The sequence below is a fragment of the Terrapene carolina genome, unplaced genomic scaffold (assembly GCF_002925995.2).
Source record: "Terrapene carolina triunguis isolate 2854851 unplaced genomic scaffold, T_m_triunguis-2.0 Scaffold228, whole genome shotgun sequence".
In the NCBI taxonomy this organism is placed as follows: Eukaryota; Metazoa; Chordata; order Testudines; family Emydidae; genus Terrapene; species Terrapene triunguis.
Genome location: NW_020664579.1, coordinates 546978 through 568720, shown reverse-complemented (window position 1 = coordinate 568720; position 21743 = coordinate 546978). Strand labels below are relative to the sequence as shown.

Here is a 21743-nt window from a genome sequence, read left to right as displayed (position 1 = left end):
ACCAAGGTGCAAGACTGCCCTCACCTCCTGGAGCACGACGGGACACGGAGAGTGGGCAATCCCATGTGCTGGCACTTCAGGGTCCATCCAATTCCTTTAGTGTAGTCCAGGAAGTCTCCGATTCTGGTGACATCAGCCAGGACCATCCATTACTCCAGTCCTAAATAAAGGTCTGCAAATATGTTAGGTGGTTTAGTGGAGGTTTTTATTCCAGGGACAGATGACAACTAGGGACGGTACTGAGATCCCCAAACTCATTTCACATGTAACATTTTACAGTCAGCTTTGAACGTGATCTCCCAAGGCCAGTCAGAAGAACCCACAGCAGCAACTTAGCCCCTTCACAGGACCTCTTCAAGACAAACCTCTCCAGAATAAATAAGATTCTTTCGGTGGCATTTACATGTGGTGTAATAGTAACATCAGTGGCTACCGAGGTTAAGTGGAGGCTGATGATCCGTAGTTCAAGAGAAAAGTGACAGTGTGGATTTGGATCAGGAAGCAGCATTCATGAAACATGCTAGATTCCCCAGCTTTGGGGCTCCCAATTGCATAGGGGCAAAGAAGATATTTCTACCTGCTCCCTACCAGTGAAAACATTCAGTTATGGGGTAAGCAATCGTGTCTCTCTAAGAACTAATAGTGGGCCTACAAAATAGGTATTGCAGTAAATAGCAGATGGATAGTGACATATCACGGCCCTAGATGGGATTTTCTGAAGTTCTTAGCGTTGGTCTACCTCTGCTCCCACTGAAGTCAAGATGATTTTCCCCACTGACTTCAATAGGAACAGAAATAGGTCAATGCCAAGTGGTTTTGATCTCATCTGGAGTATTTTCTTTGCAGAAAGGGTCTGACAATAGGCAACCCATTGCCTTGAAAATGATTTCTGAACAGTTGTTATTCAGGGTGGATCAATGTATTACACCTCAAGCCTCCCACAGGGACAACGCAATTGGGACATTCTCTGTTTAGTTTCTTAGAAAATGGCATGAGTGTGTTATATAGAAAGGGTAGTGACTCCTGTCACAAAGCAGACCCTGATGCAACCTTGATCTACATAACATGATTGTGTTTTTCAGCGAAACAATATATTTGGTTTCACACCCTGTGGAGTGATGCACTAGATCCATAAATCCTCCTGCTCTCAAGCCCACTGCATCATGGGAAGTGAATGATGCAGCAGGTGTAGCGATGTATATGTTTCAATCACGTTGCCTGTATTCTATCCCATCAAAGCTCTAGAGGCAGAACTGATGCCACAAAGGAGATCTGCAAACCCTATGCTCTCTCACGGGACTTTAAGGGAAACAACAAAAGAATAAAAATAATCTAAAATTAAAATTAGACCTGGAGTACAGAGTAACTCTTGGATGGAAAAACCTAGCAGCTACCACACAGAATGACTCTTCAGGGCAAGCTATGGGCTTAGACAACAAGAGTATGCTGCCACTGACACTCAACTAGATAGCCCATTCTCAGCTCATGCAATCACCGCCACTACTAAAATGTCAGCACACCTACAAGAGATCAGCTCTTGGACGAAGAGCAGATGGCTCAAGCTGAACCCAGGCAAGACCAAAGTGATGCTGGGTGGAAAGGAGAAATGCTTCAAACAGCTGGCCAAGTCGCTGTCTCCATAGAATCATAGAATATCAGGGTTGGAAGGGACCTCAGGAGGTCATCTAGTCCAACCCCCTGCTCAAAGCAGGACCAATTCCCAACTAAATCATCCCAGCCAGGGCTTTGTCAAGCCGGGCCTTAAAAACCTCCAAGGAAGGAGACTCCACCACCTCCCTAGGTAACGCATTCCAGTGCTTCACCACCCTCCTAGTGAAATAGTGTTTCCTAATATCCAACCTAGACCTCCCCCACTGCAACTTGAGACCATTGCTCCTTGTTCTGTCATCTGCCACCATTGAGAACAGCCGAGTTCCATCCTCTTTGGAACCCCCCTTCAGGTAGTTGAAGGCTGCTATCAAATCCCCCCTCATTCTTCTCTTCTGGAGACTAAACAATCCCAGTTCCCTCAGCCTCTCCTCATAAGTCATGCGCTCCAGACCCCTAATCATTTTTGTTGCCCTCCGCTGGACTCTTTCCAATTTTTCCACATCCTTCTTGTAGTGTGGGGCCCAAAACTGGACACAGTACTCCAGATGAGGCCTCACCAATGTCGAATAAAGGGGAACGATCACGTCCCTCGATCTGCTGGCAAAGTCTTCCATTGAAGACTCACAGCCCCCGTTGGTCAAAGTGGTGGGTGCCTCAGGATCCTATTTGCCTCCTGGATAACCAGGTAGCATCAGTTTAAAAAAAAAAAAAAAATGCCTTCTTTACCTCCAGCTTGCTAGGAAACTTCATCCCTGATGAGGGCCTGGCTGCAGGGCTCCAGGCGTTTGCACCTCTGGGTTGGATTATGGTAATTCTTTGCATCTAAAGCTGAATGTGAAGACGATGCACAGGCTTTCTGCCTCCTCCATGACTGAGGCCATTGCGAGCACATCAGGCATGTGCTCAAGTTCCCCCAGCAGCTCCCCATCAGCTTCTGATACACCAGTTTAAGGTCTGAGTTCTCCTTTTCAAAGCAATTCATTGAGCTAGCTCCAGCTTCAACCAAAGACCAAATATCCATCTATGAACTACCATGGCAGCTGCGTCCCTCTGGGACAATGCAGCTCCCACAGCCCGGGACAAAGCATTCTTTAGCAAGGGGACCCCGCTAAGGAACAATCTTCCAGAGGACAGCAGGCAAATTCAGACTCTCACTGACCTACATTGCAAAGCCTTCCTCTTTGAGAAAGAAACTCCGCTCTGTAATGCTCCTAAATCAAACACCCCGTTTATACCCACACCCCGACCAACTCCACCCCTCCCCCCAAAAGAAAAGGAAGAACCCAAAAACCTACTCCAAGCAGAATTTTGACCTCTAAAAAGGAGATGTGCTAGAGATTCCATGAAGTCCACTCAGGGTTTCGTTACTGATTTTATGTGGAAGGGGCTCAGATGCTCCAGTGATGGGCATCAGTATAAAACCCTAAAATAGGTAAGTGTTCAGAGACGTATTATTCCTTTAGCTTTGGCTCAGGCCATAGATTTATAGGTACAGGGGACTGGTTAATTTAATCTCTCCCTAGTGTAGAGCCCTCTGTTCAGAGCCCTCTGTTGCCCACAAAGCCAAGTTCAGTATTTAGTTTTATGCTAGACCTAGCAAAGATTTATCACCATCGAACCTGGCAGCGTCAGCTCAGCAGTGGAGTAGAAAAGAGGGGTGTTAGAAGTGATTTGAACTGCAATCAAACATGAGCAGTAAAGAACTTTCTCACTAGGATAAGTTACAGGGGTCAGAGAAATACACAGTGCTGCTTTTGTTTTAAACTCAGTTTGGCTTTATAAAAATACACAGCTTAAAAGTACATCAAGTCTCTAGACAAGACATGCATGCGTAGGGTCATTTCAGTGTTTCCAGTCAGTTCATGTAAACAACAAAAGCAGACATAAATTCAACCAATAGAATAAAAGGTATTTTTATAAGAGTAAAACACAGTGCAGTCACAGTTTATATATCCAACACACCAGAAGGGGTAAGGGCATCCCTGAACATAGGAAGTATTTCTGAACAACAATCAGCCATTAACAAGACTCTTCCTAGAAGCTGGCCTTTATGGCTTGGAATTGCACCAACCAGCAGCAGAATTATTTATCCTTCCTTCCTGGAAAATACACAGAGAACTAGGTTTGAAGCCAGAATCAAGTGGTTTCCTTAGCATAGGAGATGAGAAGGCCTCCAAAGAGCTTAAGAATGTAGACTGACCTAGCTCCACATACTCCAATGCTGATTGAACACCAGCACAGGATCTGGCCCGTAACATTTGAATTTGCTTTCGGAGAGAAGAAATGTTGCTAATTTAAAAATAAAGTTAACCTTATGGAGCAATGTCTCAAGTGATTATTTATATGTCTGAGGTATAACAGCTGCTTTTCAGCAGATCTTTTCTCTCCCTCCCCCAATCTCCCTGCAATCTGGCATCAGAAACCTGGTGTAGATCAAAATAATGTAGTCTTATGAAATTCGCAGCCAAACAAACAAATCAACCTTTAAATTGCTTTTGGCAGCGCTGGGGGGAGAGACAGATAAGTTGCCTTGAAAGTGAGAGGGAAAGGATGTCTTGAATTGCACCAACTGCATGAAATAATGGATTTTAAGAACGGAAAACTCTGTTGTGGGGTGCGTGTGTGGAATTTGTCTTTAATTTGCTTTTATTTCCCACTGTTTAATACTTTCATAGCTTCAAGCCTCTGTCCCCTACTGATTGTCCTTTTCTAGCTGGCACCCATGGAAATACAAGGGAGAAAGCTGATTAGCTGCCTCAGACCCGTAGGGGGAGCGCACAGCTTTGTTTCTGTGTGGTTCCAGCAAAAATCATGGCTATAGTTTCTCAGGAAGAGCGCAATGGCCAAATTCTGAGCCTAAACTACTGACCGCAGCCTTGTAAGAATTAGGTCGCGACGTCAGGAGAACTCTGACTAAATGAGATGCCCAGAATGCAACACAATATGCAAGACAAAGAAAACAGCATGTGAAAATACAAAGAAGCTGCACCCGGGTTTATGGCAATTTTATCTTGCACGACATTCACAATGGTCAGAAGACTGAACTTCTAATCTAACAGGTTAAGCAGGGGGAGAGACTTATTTGAAGTGAGAAAAAATACACCCACAAACGAAGCCTACTCTCCACATAACATATGATCCAGTGTCAAAGTTTAAAGTGCACAGGTGGATCAATATACAACGGGTGGTGCTCTCATTTTTGGCTTGGAAGTCTCACCCTGGACATTTCGTAAGAGCTAAAGCATTCCCTTCACACCACCATAAAATGAGTGCAATAGTTTTGCTCCTCTAGCAGAAGAGATGATTGCTATTTCCAGCACTGTCACAGACACAAGCACGCACCTCCGGTCTCACAAATGTCTTAACCCCATTTGCTCTGGTACCCCTAGGAAGCTGCATTACTTGCATGCAGTTTTGCAGTGGAGGAATTTTAAAGGGAATGAACAAAGTGTGCAAGGCTTGGGTGCCAAAAGAAGGGGCTCTGTTTTCAGAGGTGCACAACAAAACCTGGGCCTGTATTTTCCTGAAAGAATTCCTCAGTGTGTTAATTTCCTCATCCTACGTGCAAGGGCTGTGGGGGCACACTGTCCACTTGAACAACCCCATGAGGACAGGCTTGTACCCACTGGTACCTTAATCAGTATCATGCCAAGTTTGTGGAGGGCCAGAGACACACATGTGAGGTTTAAGCAGCTGCAGAGCCTGTGCATCCCACTCTGCTAAGGTTATTTCAGCGAGCCAGAGAAAGCCCGTGGTGGGAGATTTCAGGCTGTAACTGGGAGGATATGGCAAGGATGACAACACTGGGTAGATGGGCCTTGTCATATTCGTAGGGACATTCATGCCATCATTATCCAGGTGTGACTACAGGAAGAATATCTGGCCTCCGCTTAGTGACAACAGAGCTTCCCAGAGCTGGAAGCCTCCCAGGCTCTAGGATCATAGTGAATGGGGCAAATCCTGCAGTGTTTGTTCTGGGCTGGCCTGTGGCCTTGAACCTGCCTTCGGGGAGAGGTGGGAGTGGCTGTACGCGGGCGGCAGCAGCAACACCCTTTAAGGGCGCAGTGTGCCCTTCCCAATAAAGCAGCCTGCCCGTAGCACATGCTGGATCTGCAGCCCTACCCATGCAGGGTTGGTGCCCGAGCCCCCAGCAACTTGCAATCGGAGAGGGGAGAAGGACAGAGATTGTTCCTGTTATTTGAGCAGCAATGCTGGAGCAGAGGGATGAGGACGACAGACAATTCCTTGCACCCTTTCCTCCCCAGGCAGGTTTAAGCACCATCTAATCCTTAATCTTTCCTCAGGCACATCTCTCCTGTTGGGTTTAGTATTTCCAGGAGTGAAGTTTTTGCAGTCTGGCTCGGAGACCGAGAAATAACTAAGCTTTTTGCTGTGAAAGTCAGACTGCCTTTGACTTCTGCGGGCTCAGGATAGGTGGTACTGCTTAGCACACGAGGAAACATAGAATTGGCTTGTCCCTATGAAATAACTTAGTCTCAGGGGCCATGTCCTAGACATGCCAAACAGGAGAGGGCCTGATCCTGAGGGAAGCTGAGCGCTCTGCTCCCTGTGAAGTCAACCGGAGCTCAGGGTGCTCAGCATTTCAGGCCCACGCTGCTGAAACAGGAATCTGGAGCAAGCTCAGGTGCGCCAGGGGTGAATATTGTTTTAAGTCCAATCTTAGGGCAGAGGATTCCCTGGTGCATTGCGCTCAGCCTCTCCCTGCGGACAGTTGGCCCACAGGCGCGTGGCATTTGGTTTTAAACACTCACGTCCCGGATTTCATCCCCGCTGTGCTCTCTTTAGTGAATTCGCTGGGCTTTTGGCATAGGCACAAAGAGCAAAGGCCTCTGCACTCAAGCCACATTTGAGAAGCTGCATTCCTCTGCCCTCCCCAGCGATAGTGCTTCCCAGTCTGGCCGGAGAAGGGTGTTCTCCCACCAGGGACAATTCACTGCCCATCCAAGTTCCATATCGGGCCCTTACTTAAGAGGCTAAGAAATGGGCAGGCTTATGTCCTGTTGTGACCAAGAAGTCAGCCCCTGATCCCACGTAGCTAACACAGAGGTCACTGACATTCTCTACTAGTTTCAAGGAATCAGGGACCATAACCTGAGTTTCCTTGGATCTCAGAGGCATTTGTAGCTGCCTCTGCCGGCATCCTGCCTCTGAATCTAGAGCAAACACAGAGCCGATGCTGTAAGATGATCATTCAGGCCACAGCACACGGGACTTGGTTGTGCTGGAGTAGGCCAGATTGCTCTTGCTGTTTTTAGCATTGGGATAAACAACCACAACGATGCGCTCGAAGCCAGCCCCTCCCACTCATCTAAGGAGAAGCCTCAAGGGCCAGTAATGCCTAGTGGGGGAGACTTCATTCAAGAATTCACCTGAAACAAGACCGGGGGCCAAATCCATTGTTGATGAGAACTTGTGCAACACCACTGTCTTCAGGGGCGCTGCACTTGCTTACGCCAACCATGAAGCTGGGCCTCAGACTCAGTCAGGAACTTGCTCCAGGCTGGGTGCATGGGACACAGCTCCTCTGCTCAGCTCTCGACATAGAAAGAAACTGGCACATGGTGAAACGCAGCTACTGAGGGCCAACTCCTGTTCCTACGGCAGTTAGTGGAAGCAGGAGGAGGCCCCTCGTCTCCATTACTAAAGTCTCCATTACTAAGACAGTAACGGGTGCTGGGGAGGAGAGGGTTGCCCTGGTCAACTGGCTCTCCAGGAACTGTGGGCATGGGGTCCACCAGGGTGGGTTTTCCGGCTCCGTCCTCTATTTGATGTTTTTGAGAAGCGCCGTCCGCGCATTCACGACAGCTTTGAAAGCGTCCTCGCTGCCGGGAGCCACGCACTTGTCCGGATGGAGCAGCACTGCCAGCTTCCGATAGGCTTTGTTCACCTCGTCCCTATGAGAGACGAGACAATCATCAGCAAGAGGGTGACGTCCGGAGCCCTTCCTTTATGTACTGCTCCCAGCTGCCACGTTAGGAGGCACCCATCTGCCCTCACTCCCTGCTCGGGAGACAGACCATCGGGGGGGCAGGGAGAAGCGCAGTGGAAGCACAGAGTTGTTCCCATTCTAACCTTCCCCACTCCCGGCTCTTTGCAGTTGCTCATAAATTTCCAAACCTTTTCCCTCTCAGGCTGAAATTTTCCAGGCTTGGACTGTGCCTGAAGGTAAATTATGACGGGAAGCTAAAGGAAAAGCATGCTGACGGCTTCTCAGCACAAGATAAGTGGAAAGAAAAAATACATTCTTCCCCGATGTTTGCAAACAGCCCTCCAACCAGACCAGCTGGGCTTTGCAAGCTGAAGTTTGGCAAGGAAGTGACCCTCCCATCTTTTCATGTACAGTAACTCCTCACTTAAAGTCGTCCCGCTTAACATTGTTTCGTTGTTACGTTGCTGATCAATTAGAGAACATGATTGTTTAAAGTTGTGCAATGCTCCACTCTTACGTTGTTTGGCTGCCTACTTTCTCCACAGCTGGCAGCCTCCCTATGCCCCCTCCCCTCCCCAGCGCCTCCCACCTGCCGGCAGACCCCGCGGATCAGTGCCTTCCCCCTTCTCCCCCCGCCTCCTGCCGGTGGCAATCAGCTGGCTTGTGGTGTTTTGGAGGCAGGAGGGAGAGGGGAGGAGCGAGGACTCGGCACGCCCCCCTCCCTCCCGTGGCACTCAGCTGGCTTGTGGCGTTTAGAAGAGAGGGGAGGGAGGGGGGAGGAGCCAGGACGCAGCGTGCGAAGTAAAGGGGGAGGAGGTGGGGGGGGGAAGAGGCGGGTCAAGGGTGCGGGCTTGGGGGAAGGGGTGGAATGGGCGGGCTGAGGGTTGAGCCCCCAGCCCCTGCTGCTTGCAGAGTAGGGGAAACTGCCCTGGAACCTAACCCCCCCATTTACATTAATTCTTATGGGGAAATTGGATTCGCTTAACATCGTTTCACTTAAAGTTGCATTTTTCAGGAACATAATTACAACGTTAAGTGAAGAGATACTGTATTGTGTGTGTGTATATATATCATAGAATATCAGGGTTAGAAGGGACCTCAGGAAGTATCTAGTCCAACCCCCTGCTCAAAGCAGGACCAATTCCTAACTAAATCATCCCAGCCAGGGCTTTGTCAAGCCTGACCTTAAAAACCTCTAAGGAAGGAGATTCCACCACCTCCCTAGGTAACCCGTTCCAGTGCTTCACCACCCTCCTAGTGAAATAGTGTTTCCTAATATCCAGCCTAAACTTCCCCCACTGCAACTTGAGACCATTACTCCTTGTTCTGTCATCTGGTACCACTGAGAACAGTCTAGATCCATCCTCTTTGGAACCCCCTTTCAGGTAGTTGAAAGCAGCTATCAAATCCCGCCTCATTCTTCTCTTCTGCAGATTAAACAATCCCAGTTCCCTCAACCTCTCCTCATAAGTCATGTGCTCCAGCCCCCTAATCATTTTTGTTGCCCTCCGCTGGACTCTTTCCAATTTTTCCACATCCTCCTTGTAGTGTGGGGCCCAAAACTGGACACAGTACTCCAGATGAGGCCTCACCAATGTCGAATAGAGGGGAATGATCACGTCCCTCGATCTGCTGGCAATGCCCCTACTAATACACCCAAAATGCCGTTAGCCTTCTTGGCAACAAGGGCACACTGTTGACTTATATCCAGCTTCTTGTTCACTGCAACCCCTAGGTCCTTTTCTGCAGAACTGCTGCCTAGCCATTCGGTCCCTAGTCTGTAACAGTGCATGGGATTCTTCCGTCCTAAGTGCAGGACTCTGCATTTGTCATTTCTTTTGGCCCAATCCTCTAATTTGTCTAGGTCCCTCTGTATCCTATCCCTACTCTCCAGCATATCTACCACTCCTCCCAGTTTAGCGTCATCTGCAAACTTGCTGAGAGTGCAGTCCACGCCATCCTCCAGATCATTAATGAAGATATTGAACAAAACCAGCCCCAGGACCGACCCTTGGGGCACTCCGCTTGAAACCGGCTGCCAACTAGACATGGAACCATTGATCACTACCCGTTTTTCCACTGCCTACTGTATTTTCCACTCCATGCATCTGATGAAGTGGGTTTTAGCCCACGAAAGCGTATGGCCAAATAACTTTGTTAGTCTCTAAGGTGCCACAAGCACTCCTCGTTGTTTTTGCTGATACAGACTAACATGGCTACCCCTCTGAAACCTTTCATAGGAGCAGCAGATGGCTTTGAAGGAACTTGGGTTTGATTTAAGAGTTATGACCATTTCAGACTATATATGCAGCATGTGCAGATGTTTTTGTGCAAGCTCAGTTCACCTTGGGGTAGAGGGCCAGTGCAGGCCCCTGGAACTAAGTGGCCTGGGGCCGCATCCTATTTGCATACTGAAGAGAAGATACTGTGTCCTGTGTGTTGGAGGGGTGACAGCACTAACTTAGCCTAGTCACCTCACTTCACAGCAGTCAGCTGATAGGGAGGAACTAACGTTGCGGGAAGGGCTCTTGTGGAGCAAGTGAAGTCAGCAATTCCCTTACCATCAGTTTCTCCTGGCCCTCGTATGTCGGCGTGAGCACCGCCTTCCCCAGCTGCAGAGCTACTAATTTATGCAGGGGGCTAAGGTGCCTGGCGGATGGCAGGTCCTGAACTCTGCCAGAGCAGAAGCAACTTGGAGGGGTCATTTGAAACTTGAATGTATAATGGTGCAGAGGGGGATGCGTAACACACTCTGGCCAGTGGGTTTTACATGTTAAACTATTCTAGACTGTAAGTGCCCCAGGGCAGTTCTCTTCTTGGGCACAATAAATAATCCATTTTGCATTTTAGTACAGCACCTTTCAGCTAAGGATCTCAGAGTGCTTTACAAACATCTGCTGAGCCTCCCAGCACCCTTCTGGGGTAGAGATTCTGGGAATTTCAGATAGGGAACTGAGACACACAGGTGAGTTGACTTGTCCAGGTCACTCAGAAGGAGCCAGGAATCCCAAATTGTCAATCCCCTGCTCTAATCACTTGCAACACTCTGTAGGATGGGTGCTAATGATCACTGCCAACCAGCAGTCAGCCATCTTTAAGAAGACAGGGGAAGTCTGGCAGCTTTTTTGGGGAAAAAAACAAAACACAACAGCAGCAATTTTCACAGAAAGAAGCATTGTGATGGCAAGTCCTTGCCTGCAAGGTGTGGAGAGATAACAGTAGCTTTATGGCAGCACAAAAACTTCCCTACAGCCAGAGAGCAAGGGAAAGATACTGCTTCATCTGTACAAATCTTAACATCTCTCTTGGAGAGATCATAAGGGCTACTGTCAGACGAACTGAACTGGACAAAGAAGCACCGAGAAAGGACAAAAGATTGTGCAGCTGGCGAGTGTACATAGTCAAAAGATTTGTCTCTGTTATAGTGCTTTTTTCATCCCTAGATCCAAAGCACCTGACAATGGAGGCAAATATAATTATCCCCATTTTAACAGATGGGAAAACGAAGGCTGAAAGAGGTGAAGTGGCCAGGAAAGCAGACCAGTGGCAAAGCCTGGAATAGAAACCTGGTCTCCTCAGCCCCAGTCCAGTCCCCGAACCACTGGACCGCACGGTCTTCTGGTTACTTCACTCTGATCTGCCATGTGGCAAGTCAAGTGAAGCTGCATCTCACCACTGGTATTACTCAGTAGCAATGGCAGGAACGGCCTTGCTGGGTTTAGTGTTCTAAGTCCTTAGCACCAGCTGCAACTGTTGAACTTTGCACAAGTAAATCCACAATCTAGATGACCAGTGTTACATCACCCCAGGGGAAAGTACGGACAATGCTACCTAGCACTTCGAAGGTGGCAAGGTGTATTCCATGGGAGGATCTTGAAGTGATTTACCAACGTTAGTGAAGCAGGTATTTCGCTCCCTGTTTTATAGACATGGAAATGGAGGCGGAGAAAGATTAAGCAGTTTGCCCAAAGGCCACAGAAGAAATAAGAGGTACTAGAGAGGTGTTCAAACAGGTTGTGTTCCCAATCAAACCACTTTCCCTCTCTAGCTGGAAACTCTTACCAGGTTCCTTGTTAATTAAAGGATAGTAGCGTCATTAATGCCAAATCAACAGGCTTTTATGGAAAATAGGTCTTATATAAACTTATCATAATTTTTGATGAAATTACAAGTTTGGTTGATATAGTAACTGTTGACATAATACACTTGGGCTTCTGTAAGGCATTTGACCTAGTCTCACATGACATTATGATAAAAAAAAAAAAATCAATGTAGCTCATATTAAATGTATTAAACATTAACTAGTAGATGGCAAAAAAATATTGTAAATGGGGAATCATCATTTTAGGGAGGTGCTTTGAGTGGGGGTCCCACAGGGATCTGTTCTTGCCCCAAAGCTATTCAATACTGTATCTTCATTGATGATTTGCAAGAAAAGGAGGTGGTATTACCTCTGATCACGCCATTAGTGAGACCAGTGTTGGAATATTGTGTCTAGCTCTGGTGTCCACACCTTAAAAGAGGATGATGAAAAACTGAAAGGGGTTCAGAAGAGAGCTACCAGAATGATATGACATCTGGAAAACCTGCCTTATAGCGAAAGACTTCAGAAACTCAAATCTATTTAGTTTATCCAAGAGAAAGTTAAGACTACTTGATCATGGTGGCCTATAACTACCTACATGGGGAAGAGATTAAGATTAAGCGTTGGATCCAATGTTTGGAAGTTCAAACTAAACAAATTCCCTAGGGCTGTGGTGGATTCTCCATCACTTGAAGCTTGAGTGTCTTTCTAAAGATCTGCTCTAGCTCAAATAGAAGTTACGAGCTTGATGCAGAAATTACTGGGTGAGGTGCTTTGGCCTGTGTTCTGCAGGAGTCAGACTAGATGATCATAACGGTCCCGTCTGGCCTTAAAAAAAATATAAATAAAAAAATCTATAACTCTAGTAGCAGTTAATCAAAGACAACTAGGAGAATGTTGAAGCATCCTTTACCTTGTGGCTCCAGGCTTGACTCCCAACATGTCCCAGCTGTCCTTGCTGTTGCGGATCCTCCGAATGGTGTCCGCCTGCTCTTTGGTGAACCCAACGCTCATGCTCGACGTGGGGCGTTTCCCACCATTGTCGCACAGCTCAACAATTGCGGAATAGAAGGTCTGCAAACGCAAAGAGGAATTAGCTGAAAGCTTCCCCTCTTTCTGAACAGAAGCCAGCAGCCCCAGTTTATGTAGCTGAGCAATAAGGCCATTGTGAGTATATTGAAACACGGGTTGTGACAAGGGCTTGCTGACTCTTCGTGCATGCACTCAAAGCTCTAAGACCGCAGAACTTGACACAAGCAACCCTGGAACAGAAGTGCTCTGTTGCCTGCCAGAATAGAGAAGACACTCCTACCTAGTACTATGCTACGACATCTGGCAGAAAAGCCTCTCTTCTCTGTCAGCTATAGAACCATGTGCCTGGAGTCCTCGCCGTACAGCCAAATCAACCTCTCTCTGAATATTGCTGTCACTAAACAGGAGCTATCAATATGCTGGACTCAGACTAGAAAGGTGGAATTTTACCACGATGCAGCCCTTATTATGAACAGGCAATAGATTCTATCGATCACGGCAATTAATGAACATGCTATAAAGGAGGTCACGTATGGGGCCTGCATCCTTTTCACTGCCGTTTCAAGTTACCTGGAACATCTCATTGATTCCTTCTCCTGTCTGTGCTGAAGTCTCAAAGTAAAGAAACCCCCGGCTTTCTGCCCACAGTCGCCCTTCGCTCTCATCCACGCAGCGGTGCTTGGTGCAGTCAATCTGAGCCCAACAAAGTAGAGAAAAGGAATCAGGTGCAAGGAGACACCCCACATATCCAGGTACAGCAGTCGCAACAGGGCTACCTAGAGGGCTGTAGTTGCCTTGATCCCAAAGGCACTGACTCCTGTTCTAACATCTCACTGTGGCATCAGTGATAGACTTCCCAGAACAGCCTTGGGAGGAAGCCTACATTTTCTTGAGCGGGAGGAGAGGGAATTGAAACAGATGACGATTCTGAAATCATGAACAGAATCTGCACGCAAGACCCAAGATCAGGGTGCTGGGAAACCCTGCAAACATGGCTACTAGTGTGTAGAGCACAGATTAGCCTCTTAGCCAGTTCCAACACCCACTTTGCACACTGAATTAATTCCCAGGGGCTCAGAGCAGTTGCTGCTCAACATGCTGCAGCCAGGAATTCCTGGCTCTTCTCTTCATCATAGCATGGTTTACCTTGTTGGCACAGACAACGAAGACAATGTTTTCCATGTTTCCATGAGGTCCAAGCTCCTGCTTCATCTCAGCCATCCATGCATCCAGTGCATCAAATGACTCCTTTTGGCCAACATCATACACGAGGACAACCCCCTGAGTGTCCTTGTAAAACTCGTTGCGAACCTCCCCAGGACAAAAAAGAGTAAGAATGAGTGTGATGGATGCCATCTTGGCGGACACTGGTGACAGGACCAAGGCCCTCCAGAGCTAGAGAACTAAGCTCTGTGGGACTCGCATCCTCTGTGAATGAGGCACAGAGGGGGATGCGTAACACACTCTGGCCAGTGGGTTATACACGTTAAATGGTAAGTGCCTCAGGGCAGGGAATCTGAAACCTGTACAGTAAGGCACTGTATATGCACATTTACGGCTCTGTGTAAGTAAGAAATAATATCAGTAATGTTATTTATGGCAGGGAAGGATCAAGGCCTGGTCCATGAGCACAGTACCAGGAGCCACCAGAGATTCCTGGGATGTAGTCAGCTTGGACACTGACTCTCTTTTGTGGCCTCAGGCAAGTCACTCAGGTCAGCGCTTTTGGGAATCCACCTCTTTTTGGTTCCCAGGCCCACCTGGCCTAGGACCCCATTTTCAGAAGTACTGAGCACCCACAACCTCAGCTACAGTCAGTGTAAGCTACGGGTGCTCAGGACCTCTGAAAATGAGGCCCTAACTGATTTGCCCAAGGTCACACAGTGAGTCAGGGGCCCTGCCAAGCAGGGGCGGCTCTAGCTTTTTTGCCACCCCAAGCACGGCAGGCAGGCTGCCTTCGGCGGCATGCCAGCGGGCGGTCCCCGGTCCCGCGGATTCGGCGGCATGCCTGCGGGAGGTTCACCGGTCCCGCGGCTTCAGCGTACTTGCCGCCGACTCCCCGCCGAATCCGTGGACCTCCCGCAGGCAAGCCGCCCTCGCAGGGACCGGCAGGGCGCCCCCACGGCTTGCCGCCCCAGGCACACGCTTGCTACACTGGTGCCTGAAGCCGCTGCTGCTGCCAAGGTTAAAATTCTGGAGTTCCTGGTTCCCAGTCCCATGCTTCGTCCACTACACCCTGCTGCCTCCATTACACCATTACAGATTGGCAAGTGCTGGGTAGGTGACGGAGGGCAGGGTGATGGATTTATGTCGGTATCCACACTTACGCTACAGGCAATCTGGAAATGTGCTTAAGCAGCAATATTTATCAGTCTGCTCCATAGGTGTGAGGTCATTCATAGTATGTCACTTGCACAGCACAACACTTTAACAGGGGATACAGGAAATACAATTATAACCTCTGAAGCAGTCACTCTGCCAGGGTACGAACTACTGCAACTATGCTGATCTATGCTTCCTACAGATCTTCTCTGCTACCTGCCTCTTATCATCACTTACCTACTGCTTATGTCTAGCTCAGGGGTCGGCAACATTTGGCATGCGGCTCGCCAGGGTAAGCACCCTGGCGGGCTGGGCCAGTTTAGTTACCTGCTGATGCAGCAGGTTCGGCTGATCGCGGCCCCCACTGGCTGCGGTTCGCCGTCCCGGGCCAATGGGGGCGGCGAGAAGCCGCGGCCAGCACATCCCTCGCCTGCGCCGCTTCCCGCCGCCCCCATTGGCCCCAGACGGCGAACCGCGGCCAGTGGGGGCCGCGATCGGCCGAACCTGCCGCGTCAACAGGTAAATAAACTGGCCCGGCCCTCCAGGGTGCTTACCCTGGTGAGCTGCGTGCCAAACGTTGCTGACCCCTGGTCTAGCTATATGATCAGAAGTAATCTAGAATCACACTGAGACAGAACAGACCAATTTAATTCCTAACCATGTGCAGAGAAGAAGCCCTTTCTCCCTTACCTCATAGAAGAAGGGGTGCCCAGCCATGTCAAAGATGTTGACTTTAATCTCGCGATCTCTAATTTGCACTCTGAAATGATAGATGAGAAGCATTCAGAAGGGGTATGACGCTCACACAGCATGAACCAATGAAAGAGCTAACTCCCTCCCAATGATTCCCAGAGAGTTCCCATTTGACAGTGTCCCGTTCTTCAGAGAGAAAATATCACCAAATTAGTAAGACCAAGGCATTTTTACTGCCCTACTTTAGCTTGATAAAAAAAAAATACACGAGGGGGGCTTGTGTGGGCGAATAACTGTCGTGCATGGTAGCGAGTCAACAAAGGGGGACAAAGGCCAACCAGATCTCTTGCTCTCTTTCCATTACCTTTAGCTGGACAAGAAACCCTCTCGTCTTGATTTCTGTACACATCAGAAAGGGAGCAAAGCATTGAAAAGAAATGATCACTCAATCTCAAGATGGTCGGACCTAATCAATAATATAGCTCAAGCCCTCAAACGCCAGTGATGTTACTATCAAAAATCACTCAATAATCAACAGATGAAGATAAGGTCTTCCTGGCCACACTGAGCATGCAGTATATTTTATGATACACATTGAAGGTCATAGATAGCAATATTACGGTACATATAGGAACGTAAGAGATCATGTCATTTTGCCATGATTTCTTTCTTAAGATCCCTCTAATGCTCAAGTTTATACTACATTTACTCACTTGTGCTCTTTTCAGCAAGTGTCAAATGCAGAACTGATTGGTGAGCCCTAGCACGTGTACACAGCCACCATGGTATATGGCTTTTCACTTGCAATTGTTACCCATAAAAGTAGCTAGAAAAGGGCACTTACTTGGTGACGCCATAGTCGATTCCTATCGTCGCTAGGTATTTGGGAACAAACCTCTTTTCACAGTACCGCTTTATGATACAGCTCTAGAACAAGAAGAGAGGAGAATATGAACATGTCCGCACCATATCACAGAGAAAGTTGTTTCACACGATTATTGACCACATTATTGGTATACAGAATCCGTGGCACTTTGCACAACAGGTGAAAACATTGTCACTGTCCTGGAAGGGCGAGGTGGGGGCCCATAACAAACGAATCAACCAAAATAAATAACCTGATTGTGAGCAGAGTTTTATATATCAAGAAGGGAGAAGAGCCAGGGCCTCTATGAAGCCCACTAGGGGCTTTGCTATTGCCAATCTATTTTCCACGGAAGGCGCTCAGATGCTCTGGTAATGGGCAGCTGTGCAAAACCCCGAGATAGAAAGAGCTGACAATCTATCTGACTTGATGGTGACAAGATGAGGCACTGGGGATACCACACATAAGGGATATGGTAGAAGGAATGCATCCGATACACAGGCTTGCTCGGGTGGCATGGTAGCGTGATAAGGCATACGGGTTGTTTGGTGTGCCTGGCAGGGGACCACACAATCTTGCTGCCCCCCACCCAGCGACATTCCTAGGATGAGGCCTTTAATCGAATTCACAGATCAAAGAGGTTTCTACCTACGCTGCTTCTTGTGCTGCACCCTGAGTGCCCTAAACATTTGAAATGCTAAGATGAGGCAAGCCATGTTGTTTGGGACCAACTGTAGGTTGGGTGTAGTAGACCCCTGTAGGCCAGCAAAGAGGATGTTAGAATCTAGCTTAGAAAGCAACAGTGAATGCATTGCAGTCTTTGTGGTGTCAGTAATTTTAAGAGACTAGATTTTGGAATTATTTAGTAAATAAAACTGGCAGTTCTTCACAACAGAATGTGGATGGGAACAAAGGGACAAGGCAAAGTCAAAGGTAACACCTGGATCATATTCCCCCCTGGAAGGTGCTACTTCCTTCTCCTCTCTTTCTTTGAAGGGAGAATCCAACTCTGCACATGCCAGATGTGCTCTCAAGTCTCAGTAACACTACTTTGCTCCACCCAGCAAGTAAGGGAAACTTCTCAGACGCAGGAAGGCACCTAGTGAGCAGCAACATTAAAACACAAAATACAGTCCCCCGGGAGAATCCAGCAGGAAACACGTTGTGGGTAGGCGGCTGCTGGCTCTAGCTCTGTCTCTATATACTTGAACTGGCCAGCCACTGCAATTACACAAAGATTAGCCATGAAGCAACTACTCCTGATGCATGCTGGTCTCCTAAGCAGAACCTGCCATTGCCCCATGTACCACTGAGGCTCTGTGCTCTTTTGGGGGAAGGAGGGCTAAGAAAATGCAAAATGTGTGTAAAGAGAGGCTAGTTTTATGTGACGCTCATTAGGCAGGAGTCAAGACACATGGGGTCTACTCCCAACAGTACTACTGATTAGCTCCGTGATCCTCAGCATTGCCAAATTCACTCCAAGCAATCAAAGCCAAGGAGTTTTCCGGGGAGCCTGTCTCACGAGTTTGGTTTTAAAAAAAGAGAGTTAAGAGTTGTACATTTTGAGTTCCGCCTCTATGCTTTTAAAGCCTTTAGGAGTCATGTTTTCAAGCTTTTCCCTTCACTCATGAAGGCTCATAGATTCAGACTTTAAGGCCAGAAGGGACCATTGTGATCATCATGTCTGACCTCCTGCACACTGCAGGCCACGGAACCTCACCCACCCACTCCTGTAATAGACTCCTAACATCTGGCTGAGTTACTGAAGTCCTCAAATCATGGTTTAAAGACTTAAAGTTTCAGAGAATCCACCCTTTACTTTAAACCAGCAAGTGAGCCGTGCCCCATGCTGTAGAGGAAGGCGAACCCTGTCAATCTGACCTGGGGGAAAATTCCTTCAGTTAGACCCTAAGCTAGTTGGCGAGCCCCACCATGCAGACACCTGGGAAAGAATTCACTGTAGTAATCCAGAACCCTCCCCATCCAGTGTCCCATCTCCAGCGAAAAAAAGGAGACTCTCACATTTTCACATGGCTCCAGAAGCTGGGGATTTAGGAAAGACACCAAATACCACAAGATTCATGCTGTAAAATAAACCCCTCCCTCCAAACACACAACACTGAACAAAAGAACAGCCATACTGGGTCAGACCAAAAGTCCATCTAGCCCAGTATCCTGTCTTACAACAGTGGCCAATGCCAGGTGCCCCAGAGGGAATGAACAGAATACGTCATCATCAAGTGATCCATTCCTTGTCGCCCACTGGATTGTCCTGGGCCAGTCCCTTCCCTCCTTGGTGCCGCACTTTGCCCGCTAGCCGGGAATGATACCGCTCGTGCCTCATGGGCAACAAGGACAAGGCGGCCTCTGCGGTGGGCTCTAGGGCAGGGGTTCCTGAACTGTGGGCCGCGACACAGTCCCGGGTGGTCTGCTGGCGCAGCCATGGGCGGAGTTTGTGGGGGCAGGGGAGGGCATTACAAAGTGGACAGTGACGGAGTGGCGGCCGGCAATGGCCCCTACCCAGGGCCAGAGGAGCCCAATGCCCACAGCAGGTGGCAGAAGGCAAACAAGGGGCTGGCTGCAAGAGACAGTGGCTCCTAGGACAGCTGGAAGGTTCACGACCATTCCCGCTCTGAACCACTGCACCCCGTGATCCATGGTTATCAGGCCCCATGGAGTATTGGCCCCATCGCCCTCCCCCAAGAACCGGGGCTCAGCAGTGCTGCTCTGTCTTCCTCCTGGACAATGCCGTGTTTGGGCCGTCATTAGTAATGGCCAGGCCCGGCTTGAGCACCTGCCTCTACCCAGCACTGGCAGCCCCTGAACCCTTCCCTTGTTCCTGGGCAGGAGGTGCCTGGCAGGAGCCCCAGGGTGCTGGTAGGTGACTGGGACAGGCCTGCCAGGTGATGAGCTCAAGGCATTCAGCGGGGGCTAGCTGTGGCACCTGCCCGGCCCCTTCCCCCTCTCGCTGGCCCTGGTCCCTGCTGAAGCGAGAGACCATGCACGTCCCGTGGTTCCCCTCTCCCTGGTGAACGCGTGGCGGCTCGGGGAGACCAGGCTGCGTGCTCAGCAGCCCCTTGTCTGATTTCCCATTTGATCAGCCAGAGGGGATGATAGCTTGCCTGCCTGGTGGGTGAGATGGAAGGGAGCAATATCAAACTGTATACACTCATCGGGAGAGGGAGGGGCACAGTTTAAAGGTTCATCCGCCCCCTGAACAGCTCGACTCACAGCCCCCTCCTGGGCAAGTCCCCCGTTACCCTTAGTCTCCCTCCCGGACGCAGTGGGAAGTGTTAATACTGAGCCGCAATGCCTGTTGCAGCTGCACAAGTGAGCCTCAGGGGAAAAGAGTTTGGGAACCCCTGCTCGGGGGGCAGCGCCCGCTCGCTGTCTGTCCACCCTGGGGCTCCCAGCAGGTGCCACAGCCACCTGCGGAGGGCTGACAGCGGGAGCCCCGACCACTGTGAAGGAGAGGCTCCCACTGTCAGCCTGGGAAGTAGAAGCGGGGACCCGACTGCAGGCCCCGAGGCCTGGGGAGGGTAAAGCATCCTAAGAGGAGCAGAGGTGAGGCTGGGAGGGCTGATGGGGTGAGGGGGCTGTACCATGGCAGGTTCTGAGCAGACAGGGTGAGTGCTGGCGGATGAACTGAGGGCAGTGGGGGTCGATGGGGTAGGAGGGCTGAACTGATGGGGTGGTGATGAGGAGGGCTGGGGGACTGAAGCAAGGGGGGTTGGGTGGGGACAGAACTGACGGGGGACTAGAGAACAGGATTAATTGCTGGGCAGGAGATGGGCAGATGTGGGGGTGAGAGCTCCTGCAGCAGGGGCCAAAATCAGCGTAGCCTGTCCATGCGGGAGAGCGGGCGACACCCACCGTCCCACGCGCACACCCTGGGCACGGGCAGTTCAAACATCAAGAGACGGGCCTAGAAAACAGACCATGAGCTTTTCTTAGAAAATCCAGGGATTTGGGGCCAATCTCATGGTTTCTGGGGGTCCGACTCATGACCTTTGATGGCTGGAAGTTGGCAGTGGGGCACCAGTAGGGCCAGGACGCCCAGGCAGGGGTGTCCGCTCGGGCGGGCGCAGTTCCCAGCCCAGGGCCCAGCGCTGGGGTCACCAGAATGCGAGTCCTGGGCCCTGTACTGCTCTGAGCGAGGGAGAGTCTCCTTCCCCCCCCCCCCCCCCCCCCCCCCCCCGCGGGCGCCGCCCCCCCCGGCGCCCGCCCCCCCCCCCCCCCCCCCCCCCCCCCAACCAGGGGGGCAGAGCCCTAAAGCCAACAGGGACGTCAGGACGCCCCGCCCACGAGGGGGAGGGGCATAGAAGCAACGGTCCCGGCCCGGGCCTTCTGGTCCAATGAAAGGCCAGAGTGAGCACCCCGCCCCCTCCACCAGTAAACCACCACTCAGAAGCTCCCCCCCACAATGCTGGGGGTCTGACTGGGTAATGAATAATCATGCCCCGCCTCCACCTGCCTACGGCCAATTTAGGAGGGTCTCGATTGACTCACCAGCGCGTCAGTCGAACTTTTCAACCAATCCGCTGCCTCCCTCACAGGCCAACGGGCTGCAGGGCATCCGATTGAACAGCCCGCTTGTCAGTCACTCCCATCGGAGCCAATCCCCTCCCCATCTTGCTTCCACTGCTTCTCACCTTGCCCACCTCGGCGTTGCCCATAGAGATGACTTTGATCCTCAGCGACTTGCGCGTTTCTTTCCGCTTCGGCAGATTCGCCTCCATCCCCGGGAGAGACGAATCTGCCCCTAAACACACGCGAGGGCGGGAGTGACTCAGGAAGCTGCCGCTTTGCACCTGCGAGGAGGGAAAACAACCGCCTCGAACCTACCGCTCCCCATGCTGCTGAGGCCGAGCCGGGATTTCCCCCTCCACTTCTCGCGGGCAAAGGGAAATCGCGCGAGACTTCCGCCTAGTCCTCTCGCACTTTCGCGAGAGCGTCCGTTGGAGCGGGTGGATCAGTTCTCGCGAGAGGTGAAGCGGCCTCTATTATTTTTCAATTTCAATAACTTTATTGACACTTTGATGTAGGGCGAACAGTGCAGCGGGGGAGGGGCGCTGCACTATTGTTTAGAGAGGGTGAAGGCAGAGGGTCCACGGGGCCTAGTGGTGTGGCTAAGGTCGGGGCACCAGGCTGCGGGACTCCTGGGTTCCAGCCCCTGCTCCAGGGGC

At 50.0% G+C, this 21743-nt stretch overlaps 1 protein-coding gene across 2 annotated transcripts; it reads right to left on the bottom strand.

The window, feature by feature from the left end:
* Positions 1–3369: 3369 nt before the first annotated feature.
* DNAJC27 (DnaJ heat shock protein family (Hsp40) member C27) lies at positions 3370–21426 on the bottom strand. Of its 2 annotated transcripts, none has more exons than XM_026656359.1 (7): positions 21210–21426; positions 16537–16619; positions 15690–15759; positions 13824–13988; positions 13248–13370; positions 12559–12719; positions 3370–7526 (listed from the first exon to the last, which is right to left on the bottom strand). In XM_026656359.1, exons 1-7 carry the CDS (start codon positions 21294–21296, stop codon positions 7394–7396), a joined length of 822 nt encoding a protein of 273 aa, XP_026512144.1. In that variant the 5' UTR covers positions 21297–21426; the 3' UTR covers positions 3370–7393. The 2 variants fall into 2 exon arrangements, with proteins under 2 accessions (XP_026512144.1, XP_026512145.1); XM_026656360.1 differs by having other exon boundaries at positions 21219–21426.
* Positions 21427–21743: the final 317 nt, after the last annotated feature.